The sequence below is a fragment of the Vombatus ursinus genome, unplaced genomic scaffold (assembly GCF_900497805.2).
Source record: "Vombatus ursinus unplaced genomic scaffold, bare-nosed wombat genome assembly UNPS02014813.1, whole genome shotgun sequence".
NCBI lineage: Eukaryota > Metazoa > Chordata > Mammalia > Diprotodontia > Vombatidae > Vombatus > Vombatus ursinus.
Genome location: NW_020954591.1, coordinates 4467432 through 4480046, shown reverse-complemented (window position 1 = coordinate 4480046; position 12615 = coordinate 4467432). Strand labels below are relative to the sequence as shown.

General features: G+C 33.7%; 1 protein-coding gene across 5 annotated transcripts in view; it reads left to right on the top strand.

The window, feature by feature from the left end:
- Positions 1 to 12615, top strand: part of NBEA (neurobeachin) — a 769899-nt gene that overhangs the window by 85116 nt on the left and 672168 nt on the right. For all 5 annotated transcript variants that reach the window (XM_027877685.1, XM_027877686.1, XM_027877684.1 and 2 more), the window contains exon 2: positions 8137 to 8368. In XM_027877685.1, the coding sequence (XP_027733486.1) occupies positions 8137 to 8368 (232 nt within the window). The remainder of the gene's footprint in view (positions 1 to 8136; positions 8369 to 12615) is intronic.

Here is a 12615-nt window from a genome sequence, read left to right as displayed (position 1 = left end):
GACAAAAAGTGAAGCATCTGGAACAGAAAGGTGCGTTATAGATGGGCAAAACAGTATCATTGATTACAAAACTTCTAACATCCTAGGTGTTAAGAACAATATTATTGGCTGGAAATTGAAAATGAGGAGCTCGCAATAACTCCTCTCATTGTGTTGCTGAGATTCTGTTCCTTATTTGAAGGACACATGTTCATTGTCTTGCAAGGACAATGTGATAGTGGACCATACTACCTTGGATAACAGACTAGATTCTCTGGAGACCACCTGCATCCTTCAAGGATAACAGATTTCCTTGAGGGTAGAATAAATCAGTGATTAGCAGGAGAACTGAACTTCTAAACCCAGAGACAATGAGTGATTTACAAGAAAGCTGAATTTCCAAACCTAACTTTGAGGCAAATGAAACATGACTTAGGCAGTTAGAAAAATGTGGACAGTGATAAAAAATGAAATCAATAACAAAATAGAATCATTTTGATTTCCCTAATTTTCAGTAACATAAGATGAGGAAACTTTCTCTGCCATTGAAAATTGGCATTTGCTTTACAATCTATATTCTTGGACAGTTGACAGGGGAATTGAGCAGTTATATGACTTTTTTATGGGCACTCAGCTAATACATGTCAGACCCACATCTTGAGTATGAGCTTAAGCCTCTCCCAATCCAAGACTAGCCTTCTACACACCATACCATGCTGCTTATCAACATCATAATTTAATCAAATGTTTATAAATGGTAGAAAAATTACACATCTAGGCATAGAAGGATCTTTTAAACATATTGTAAAATTAATCTACTTAAAACCAAATGCAACTGTCATAAACAATGCAGATACACAATAAGTTTTCTTAATAAATATAGGAGTAAAACAAGGATGCCCACTCTCCCTGCTTTTATTTGATAGGTTTCCAGAGTGCTAAAAGTAATACTAAGATGAGAGACAGGAATTAAAGACATAAAGATAGGTAAAGACGAGATAAAGTTATCCCCCTTTTGGCTGATGACTTTATAGTTTACTTAGAAAGCACTAGAAAACCAGCAAAGATAATAATTGAGACTATTAATGGCTTCAGCAAGGCTATGGACTACCAATGAAACCCACAAAAATCAACAGCATTTTAACATAATACTAGCAAAACTCAAGACGCTATACTTGAAAGGGAAATAAAATTAAAAAATATTTAAAAAGTACATAGGATCAATTTACAAAAGTGCTTCAAACACATAAATTCAGTTACAAAGTGCTCCTTAAAATAAAGAACACCTTAAATAGCTGGAGTAATATCCAGTGCTTATAGGCTGGATCGTGCCAATAAAAATGATAGTACTACCAAATTTAATGCTAACCCAATCAAACTGTCAGAGGGATACTTTAGAGAACTTGATAGAATAATAATAATAAAGTTCATTTATAGAAATAAAAGATCTAAAATATCAAGAGAAATAACGAAGAGAAATAGAGACAGAGGGGAAAATAGCACTTTAAGTCCTCAAATTACTAAGTAGCAATTTTTACACCCATTTGGTTTTGGTTAAAAAAGAGAGAAGAGGATCGATGGTATAGATTAGATAAGGGAGATTCAGAAACAATGGAACTCAAGTTATGTAGAAAAGAACTCCTTATTTGATAAAAACTACTGGGAAAAATGGAAAATAATCTGATGGAAATTAGGCTTAGATTAACACTTTATGCCATTTCCCACAATGTATTCTAAATGCACATGTGACCTTAATATTAAGTATCATACCATAAAAAAATTAGAAGAGGGAGCAGATCATACACCTTTCATAGCTATGAGTAGGAAATTTATTCTTACCCAAACAAAGATTAGAGGTGATTACAAAAGGTAAAGTGAACAAATTTGATTACAAGGCACTGAAAAGCTTCTATACAAACAAAATTAATTTACCTAGGATCAAAAGAGAAGTAGTAGAATGGGAAAAAAAAATCTTTGTATCAAATTTCTCTGATAAAGCTTTGGTATCCAAGATATATAAACAATCAAATGTATGTAGGTATAAACATACTCAGAGATAAAATCAAAAGGTGTTCCCCAATAGAAAATTGATCAAATGATCTGCACATACAGTTCTCAAAAGAATTGCAAACTGTTAACTATATGAAACAATGCTCAAAATCTCTAATAATAAGAGACTTGCAAATTGAAAGAACTCTGAGGGGTTACCTCACACTTTGCAGATTATTCACATTAATGCTTTGCTATTGAAGTTGTTCATTATGATAAATTTTTTGGAAAGAAATTTAGAATAATGAAAATAAAATGACTAAAGATTTTACTATTACCAAAGAGGCCATTCATAAGAAGAAAGTCTCCACATACACCAAAGTATTTATACCAGCACTTTTTATGATAGCAAAGAATTGGAAACAAAGTTGATGTCCATTAACTGGAGAATGGCTAAACAAATTGTGGGACATGAATATAATGGAATATTACTTGGCTGTAAAAAATTTTGCCTGTGATGCATACAGAGATACTTGAAGACTTACATGAACTATTTTTATACTGCTCTTTAAAAGTTTGATAGAATTCTCTCAGGGATCTGTCAGATCCAAGAGTTTTTTCTTTGGTGGTTTCATTATAGCTAGATTTATTTCTTTTTCTGAGATTGGGTTATTTAATATTTCTCTCTGGTCTTCTGCTAGTTTGGGACTTTATATTTTTTCAAGATATTCCTCAATTTCTGTTGTGTTCTCAGTTTTATTAGCATAAGACTGGGCATAAAGTCTTCTGATTATTTTAATTTTTTTTTCTGGGTTTTCTAGGGTTTCACCTTACTCATTTGCTATTTAATTGATTTGATTTTCTGCTGTCTTTAATCAGATTTGCTAAGGGCTTATCAATTTTATTAGTCTTTTGAAAAAAACAACTCTTAGTTTTGGTTATATTTCTGTGGTTATTATGTTTCCAATTTATCCATTTTCCTCTAATTTTAATCTCTTCTTTTGTGTTTGTTTTAGATTTCTCTATTTGTTGATTCTCTAATTTTTGAAATGCATATTCAGTTCGTTTTCTACTTTGTTAATCTATGATTGTAAGGATATGCTTTTCCTTATGAGGACTGCTTTAGTAGCCTCCCAGAAATTTTGGTATGTTGTATAATCATTATAATTTTCTTTTACCTGGTTACTAATTGTTTCTCTGATTTGTTCTTTGGCCCATTCATTATTTAAAATTTCATTGCTAACTCCCCATTTGTGTCTGTATTTTCTGTTTGTGGTCCCTGAACCAATTTCTGTTCTCATAGCATTATGATTTTTAAAAGATACATAGCTTTAGAAAGAAATATCTCCCTGGTCTTTCTGTTGTCACTCTGTTTCTCCTCCTGGATTTCTGTTGTTTGGGATGTTTGAGGAGAAATCATCTAAGTCCTATTTTTCTTTCTAAAAATGTTTTAATCTCTTCTTTATTATTGAACATCCATTTTTTGTTAAGCTCAGATTTGTAGGATAGGTCACCCTGGGCTGCATCCTGAGCTCCAATACTCTTCAGAATACATTATTCAATTTCCTCCATTTCTAGTGAATGCAATATAGTCTTGTATTACTCAAATGTCCTTTTGTTGAGGTCAGATTTAGGAGAGTGGTTCAAATGTGAAAAAATTCACTTAGATGACATTCTCTTCGCCATTGGTGATGAGTTTTGGACCCCAAGAATATTGGAGTGCTACCTGAAATGATGAGGAACAGATGTGCAGGTCCTAGTGTCCTGAAAGAATTCACTCAGTTTCCAAGTTAAAGAAAGGCAGTTTAACCTTCCTTTGGATTCTGGGTATCCTAGACCATGGAAACAATTGAAAATTGCTTTATCTTTGGCTCATAATTTCTGTTTCGGAGGGGTTTGAATGGTTGTGATGAGCAGAGAAAACTTCTAGTTGGGCCATCTTGTTTTTCATATGACGTGGAAGTCTCACTTAGAATTTTATTCTATTTGGCATGCACTATATACAGAAATAAGATTTAATTTACAATTACAAAGTCATGTTGTCCTCTTGATCTGCCACATTCATAGATTTTTACTTGTACAGTTCCTTGATACTTCCCAACCTGCCATTATGGACCTGTGAATTTTCATCCCTGAGTAACTTCTGCTATACATTTTCTCTGCTTCTATTCCAGAGATAGTATGCGCCATTGTGAAATTGAGGTGATTTTATCTCCTACAGATTTAGGGTATCCAATCTTATCTGTGCATTCACTGCTTGACAGTGTTTTCAAACCTTACCTTCTCCCCTCTCCCCCAGCCATGGTGCCATTACCTATCTTTATTGTAGATAGTTGACCCATATGTGACTTTAAAGTTTACAAAGCTCTTTATATCTGTTATCTCATTTGATTCTCACAATAACTCTGAGGTTGGTAATATAGGCATTACTATCCCCATTTATAGATAAAGGAACTACTGCTCAGAGAAGCTCAGTGACTGGTAACACAGCCAGTTAAGTACTCTAGAGTACCTAGAGATGTCTCTTATCTCCCTGGAAAACCTGAGCTCATCTTATGTGAGTTCCATCAGCCCTCATCTTCATAGTTTCTCAACCTCATCACCTATTTTTTCTTTCCTCTGGTTACAGAAGATGATTACCTACTTCTCATGTATCAATCCTTTTGCCACCTCAGTTCAATTCAAAATTGGCACTGTGATAGGTGTTAAGAATAGAAAGATTCAATAAAATAGTCCCTGTCCTTAAATAGTTTGTATTCTACTGGGGAGAATTATACTTATACTACATAAGTATAGTACAGGTAATATTTAGGAGAAGAAAAATCTTAACATGGAATGAAGAAGAGAGAGAGAGAGAGAGGGAGAGAGAGAGAGAGAGAATCATTTCCTCTTATGCATTTTTATTCTTTCTTAAGTGACTCTATCTGCCTACCCATCTGTGGAATCCTGCTTCTGTTCCATTTTGCTTTTCCCTTTCAGTGCTAAACTTAATTAAAAAGTTTTCTGTATCTTATCTAATATTTCCATGTCTTCATTGACCATTACTTTGTCTCCTTATCACATTATGGCTTCACTTTTATGAAACTGATATCCCAGAGATCTTCCGTGTCTACCTCAGTATCAAATACAATTACCTTTTTTTGGGGGGGGGGGTAATGATCCTCTTTTACCTTTTAGTGGCTTTTTGATATGATTGGCCAACTTATCCTATTGAATAGTCTCTTAGAGACATACCACTTTCTTGGTTATTTTACATCTCTGCTTATGCTTTTTCTGTGCTTGTACTTTTTTCTTTTCTTTTCTTTTTCTTTTTTGCTTTTTTGGTGAGGCAGTTGGGGTTAAATGACTTGCCCAGGGTCACCCAGCTAGTAAGTGTCAAGTGTCTGAGGCCAGATTTGAACTCAGGTCCTCCTGACTCGAAGGCCAGAGCTCTATCCACTGTGCCACCTAGCTGCCCCTTTTTCTTTTTCACTTTTTTTGATTCTTTGGTCTCTGGGTGTGATTAAAGATTCTGCATTTGTTCTTAGGCTTTTTTTCTTTCTCTCTATATTTTTGCCTTTGGCAATCTCATCTATTCCTTTGTTTTCAGCTATCATTGTTGTGTGATTGACTCCCAAATGCTATATTTATAGCCTTAGCATCAATTCTGAGTTTCATACATGTATCTTTAGCTGTCTTTAGGACATTTTTGTGTTGCTGTTGGTGAGTGCCTCAGACTTGTCCAAAACTAAGCTTTTCTCTTTCCTCTTTTTAACTTAACGATTTCTGTCTGTTGGGAGGCAGCTAGGAGGCACAGTAGAGACCATGCTGGATTTCATAGTAATGTAATAAGTAATGGGATCTTCCTAGATCTATAATTTATAATTTCCCTTCAAGTTTCACATAACATTTTTTCTCTACTCTTGAATATGCTCATATAATTCTCTGTATTATAATTACATATTTGTGTCTGCTAGATAAGATGTTTGCAAATAATTTTGCATACAAATTACAGGTATTATCATTATTCTCTTATTAAACTTGCCCAGGGTAGGGGCAGTGATTGGGTCTTAGCTAGATTTCTTTCTCTGATAGCACAGTACCCTCCATAGGGTTAGGCACTTGATAAATACTTATTGAATTTTGTTTTTATTAAACGGAACATATAAAGTGAGTGCAAATTAGTATAGTACAAATAGAGTCTGTATGAGGAGGGCATATTGAGAAAGGGAGCAGCTATATTAAAATGAAGCTTATCAGGGAGAAAGCTTACTGGGATAGGTTGTAAAGTCAAATAAAAAAAATAGGAATTTTTAAATAGCATGGATGGCAAATGCACAGTTATGGAAATGAAAAAATCATTTGTGACAGGCAGATCAAGTTGATAGAATCAGGGAATCCATAGCATAGAATAATGAGAGTGGTTTTGGTGAGATAAGAAATATTGAGGGGGAATGTAGGTCAAATAAAAGGGTTTGGATTTGTTATGGTAAGAAATAACAGCTGCTTTAGATTCTTGAGTATTGTAATCAATATGGCATTTGAGGAAAAAAAATAGTCTTTATCAACCATTCCCCTGTGAACCATAATAGAATAGAGAACCAATGGTAAAAGTTTTCATGTTGATACATAACCAATAAACTTATATTATGGGCATTGTGAGGTTAAAATAAGATGGTTAAAAGATCTCTAGGAGTCTTGAGAGTTGAGTACTATTCTTTCAGTTTTTACTTTTTTTGATTTGGGGTACATCAGGATTCTTGAACTTGTGATTATAATGCTTGGAATTGTCTTAGGGAAATTGAAAAGAGTTAAAGAGATTGATTTTCCAGGGACCTTAGAGGGCCATCTTATTCAACACTCTCATTTTACAGATGGGGAAAATGTCTCAGTCCACATGTACAGTGTTGTATTCAGTTTTGGATGCACATTTTGGGAGGCATGCTGATAGGCCAAATAACATCTGCAAGAGGGCAACTAAGATGCTAAAGGGCCTCGTTCCTGCTACATTAGGACAACTTGAGGGAACTGGGATGTTTAGCCAGGAGATGAGAATGGATGTGATATCTGTCTTTGCAGCTTGTTTGGTAAACTGTCATGGGGAATGAAATTAGACTTGTTATTATACATGGCCTGAAAAGACAGAATGAAGAGCAATGAATACAGATTGTGGAGAGAAAAATGTAGAAATCTAGAGAAACTTCCTGGTGATAGGGGCTATTCTGGGGTGAAGTGGGCTACTTCTGAAGGTAGTTGGTTTCTTCTCAGTTGAGGCCTTCAAGGATATATTGTCGGATATATTATAGAGGAGATTCTTGTTCAGGTACTAATGGTACCTGAGAGGTCATCAAGAGAGATAGTATAGAGAGAATAGAGGATCTAGTTAAAGGTCTTCAGGTACATTCATAAGGATGATGATCTAGTAAAAGGAGACTGATAAGTGGTGAGAGAGCAAGGCAGAGAAGCAAGAGAAGTTTTTTAAAAAGTAGACTCAAGTTATTGAAAGAGTGCTATATTCCCCTTTCCTGTTCTGTTCATGTTTTCTGTTTCAGTCTCAATTCATTTCTACCTATGGCTTTGAAATATCCATTTGTTTGATTTTACTACAATAGAAAAAGTAGAAACTATAGAATAGTCATATTTCTGGAGATATTGCATTATCCAGTGACAGTTTTTATAATTTATTTTCTGTTAAATTTTAACAGTTTTATGGCAATTGTGATATTAAACTGAACCTTCCTGCAGATTGTAAGACATACAGAAACTTTTAAAAATCATGTAGCTTTTTTGGGATGGAGGGAAGTCATTACATTTTGATGTTTTAATTTATATTAGACTAATATATATCCCTTCCCTTAGGGACTGGAAATGTGTCTGAAGTTCATATCCCCTTCAGCAAACATGATAGGCACTTGCTGTTTCTGTATGAACTAATGAACCAACTGCATTTTTATACTTTCTTATAATAGGGTGTTACAGCATGGTGTAGTAGAACGGGTCCAGGATTTGAAAGAGTAATGTCCAAATTGTGGCTCTGCCACGTTTTTGTATCTGTAAAATGAGGGGATTGTACTAGATGACCTCTGAGGTTCCTTCTAGTTCTCAGTCTATTTCTATGATCTGTGATATTTTTTGAAGTAATATTAGATTTTATGTATTATGAGTAATAGTTTTTATTTTTCTTTTCAGCTTGTTGGTGGGGAATTCGATTTGGAGATGAACTTTATAATCCAGGATGCTGAGAGTATAACATGCATGTCAGAGCTTTTGGAGCATTGTGATGTAACATGTCAAGCGGAAATTTGGAGCATGTTTACTGCCATTCTACGAAAAAGTGTCCGTAATTTGCAGACCAGCACTGAAGTTGGCTTAATTGAGCAAGTATTGCTGAAAATGAGTACTGTAGATGACATGATTGCAGGTATGAGTTACATGAGAAATGTATAATTTTAATATTCATAAAGGTTCAAACACATTAGGTTTACTATTTGAAATTATGCAGATTCATTTGAAATATATGGAACAATATTTGTATTTTATTTTTAAAAGGAAGTCATGAAATTGAAAGCATTTTCTTCATTAGATTTTGAATAATTTGGTGGAGATAGGTGAATTGTTGATGGTACTTAGTTAAGAACACATAAGATGTTTTTCTATTCCATTTTTTTTGTATCAATATTGTAATTCCCAGTCCACCAACCTGCTTCTCAATATTCAATATATACAACGCACTGTTGAGAGTTAGGGTGGTGTAGTGGACTTGGAGAATGTTGCATTTGAAGTTAGGAGAGATGTGGCTTTAAAGCCTTCCTCTTGTACTCAGTAGTCATGTGATCATGTGCAAATCACATATATCCATAAAATGGGGACTTCATATATGTATATATAATGTATATCATATATAACTTCATAGGGTTGTTGTGAAGATCAAATGAAAAAATGGGGTTGAAATAATTGGTAAACATTAAGGTATTATATCAAAGTTGGCTATTTTTGTTCTGATCAGACAAAAAACTAAAAATTTTTTGCAACAAGCTTACTATTTCAGTGTGTTTTTAATAGAATTGAATCTTATAACGTACAACTGTTTTATAACAATGAATATTTACCAAGCTTCTAGAAAATTCTCAGCATAACTATGACTATTTCAGCGTGTTTTTAATAGAATTGAATCTTAGCACTAGGGATAGAAAGCAAAAATGAAATAGTCTCTACTCTCATGAAGCTTCTGTTTTATCAGGGAGACAACATGTTCACATATCTTCACAAAGTATATGCAAAAGAAAAGGTTGGGGGCACTAGTGGCTGTGGGACCAAGAAAGATCACGGCTAGTGTCTGATCTGCTTTGAAGGAAACTAGAGAGATTCTAGGAGGGAGAGCATTGTAGCCGTAGGAGAACAACTTGTGTGAAGGCACAGACACTGGAGATGGAATGTCATATGTAAGGAACTACAGTAAGATGACTTTGTCTGGAACATAGAGTGTTTAAGAAGTCTTGAGTTTGGAAATAGGTTTTGGAAGTTTTTGAATGCAGAAAGAGTAGTTGATATTTGATCTACAGGAGCCACTGGAGTTTGAATAGGGGAATGCTGGCTTTATAAATAACACTTTAGTGGCTGTGTGGAGAACAGATGGGAGCAATGAAGATTTTGAGTCGGGGAGACCAGTCAGGAAACCATTGCAATACTTGGTGAGACCTGGATGTGAACTGGGGTGATGGCTGTGTCAGTGGAGAGGGACAGCTATGAGAAATATATGGAGAAAGATTTGACAAGACTGAGCAATTTGCTTGAATATATGGGGCGAAGTAGAGCAAGGAGTTGAGGATGACTGAAATTGAGAACCTTGTTGACTTGAGGGATTGTGGTGTCTTCAACAGAAATAGGGAAATTACAAAGAGTTTTTTTTCGGAGGGTGGGGGGGTGGGTAATGACTTCTTTTAGATAAGTCTGAGTTTGAAATGCCTATAATATATCTCTTGGATATGTATAGTAGGCAGTTGGTAATATGGGACTGGAATTAAGGAAACAGAATAGAGCTTTGTATAGATCTAGAAGTTAACTGTAGTGATAATTGAACTCAGTAGAATTGGTAAGGTCACCGAGAGGATGTAGAGAGAGAACAGGTTTCCAGGGCCCTTGAGAAGATAACCATTAGGTTTAAAGGGGGAAAAAAAGTTCTGCCATACAAATGAGGATGATACAGCCAAGGAGACTGAGAACTGATCAGACAGGTAAATTTTTTACACTGAATGACTGCCATAAAAGCTTGAAAGTGCATATATGACTCTCTACAATATCTGTTTCACTTTCTATACCAGAAAAATCTGGTGTCTCTCTTTTAAGCTTAAAAAAAAAAATCAAACATTCACAGACACAGCTGTATTTATTACCAATTTAAGACTTTGTTAATGATCCATGGAACTAAAAAAAATTATTCGGAAGTGGTCAGGATTCTTCTTCTATATCCTTTCCTCATGGTAATCTAGTGAAATTCTGTCGTAGAAGAAGACGACGAAGAATTTTGTAATCTCTTTTCATTTCCCAGTGGTGTTTTAAGGAAGAAATGATAAGTACTTTTTGTCTGCCAACTTTTTTTCTTTTGAACCTGATGCTTATCTTCTTTTACATTTATAAATGACTTGATTCTAATTTATTTGCTTTAAATTGTTATTTTAAATTGTTGTTTTATATAACATTTTAGATTTTTAAATCTCTGCAAATCCTTTTTGGAAATTGGGTATAAATAATATTTTGTACATCAGCTATAGGTTGTATAATTTCGTTTTCCTTTGTGATTTTAATCTGTTTCATGAGGAGATTATCCATTTGGGAAACATAATATTTGATAGGAAAAATAAGAAGATGCTGAGTTGTTTTAATTAAAAAATTCATTTTACTCAAAAAAGTTTTTATCTTATTAGTAGTTAACTGACTTTTCTGGTGTCTTTTAAGCAGATATACATGCTTGTATTTAGGATGATTAAAAATATCTCCTTTTTTATACTGATCATTGATTGATCAAGCTAAAGGAGTGGCTGATACCAGTTAAATATCAAATAAAAACAATTATTTGACGAAAAGAAGACATGGCACTTGTTCTCAGGATATTCTAGCAGTTATCACAAAAGAGTTCTTGCATGTAAACTGGCATTATTGCAGGTTTTACATGATATCATTTGATCTTTGCAAACAAAAGTTTAGTTTTGAAATGTGTTTTCTCTTTTCAAAGAGTACGGAGTAAGCATTGAGGTAGAATAGCGTGCTTTTTAGGTCACTGCTGCTTAATTAATGTTTAAGAGACTCTTCCTTTTTGAGGTTAAATTGATAGCAGTATAAAAGTTCATACTCTGATATGGTTTAATACTATATCATAAAATTTGTTGACTTATTTACCTTCCTTATTTCTCTCCCCTGCTGCCTCCCACCCCCGCAAAAAAAGTCATGTTGTTTTTTTCTGTATCAAATCGTTAACTGTATCAGACACTGAAATGGGAAGGAAATAGTAACTAGCATTTATATAATACTTTATAGCTTACTAAGTGCTTTACTCACAACAACCCTGTGATATAACAAAATTGAGACTCAGAGAGATTAAAAGATTTGTCCAGGGTCACACCGATACTAAGTGTTGAGAGCTTGAACTCAAACCTAGACCTTCTGACTCCTTTATCCCATTCAGTGTTCTTTTAAAATATATTTGTTAACAAATATATTTTAACTGATAAATGTAATAAATAAATGTAATAGCAATAGTAATTCACTTGGTGTGTGACATCCTTAGGAGAGGAGAGAGAAGTTCAGTTTCTTAAAAGCATTGATGGCTGAATTTGCGGAAATTTTTTTTCTTTTTACAAATTCCATTTCTACATTGTGTAAATTGATCTCTATTTTAAAATTAAATTAAAATTTTTAGTAAATACTCATTTACTACCCTTCACACTTAGAACATTTTTGTAGTGCTTGTCAAATTGTACAACTTTAGGAAGAAGACTTCAAAACCAACCTGTGTCATTATTCAAATGCATTGATTAATACTATGTCACATTAGCCATGATCTTTAAGGTACTTCAACAAAAGACTCCAGATTGTGTTATTTGAATGACTCAGGGGATGAACACTCAACTGGTAATTCTGATTATTTCACTTGCATTGTGTAAGATTAAAACTTGTAGAAACTCATTCATTATGCCATTAAAATTTCCTTATTCATTTTCCATTCTCAAATAATATGTGCTTTGTATGTATTCATTTAAGGGTCAATTATTTGTTGATATGAGGATGGCTAAATATGAAACAATTCAGAGCCTTGAGCCTTTTACATACGTAGTAAAAATATTATTAAATAAAAATGTGCCCCCAAATTATATATGAAGAGATATGATTTCTGGGAAAGGTTTTAGAAAATATTTATTGTTTAATCTAATTGAGCATTACCATCAGCTTTTCAAAGTTTGTTTATGTGCATATAAAATAAAGTCCAATAAAAAAGTTAATACAATAAATGTGTAATTTTTTTCATTATTTGGTTGCCTTATGATATGTACTATGTATTTAAAGGAACTTCATTGATGTAATTAGTCATTATTTTCGTAGATTTTGGAAGTGAAGAAATCAGACTGTACCAAGACATAATGTTCAGAGCATATCATTACTTTAGAAAAGAAG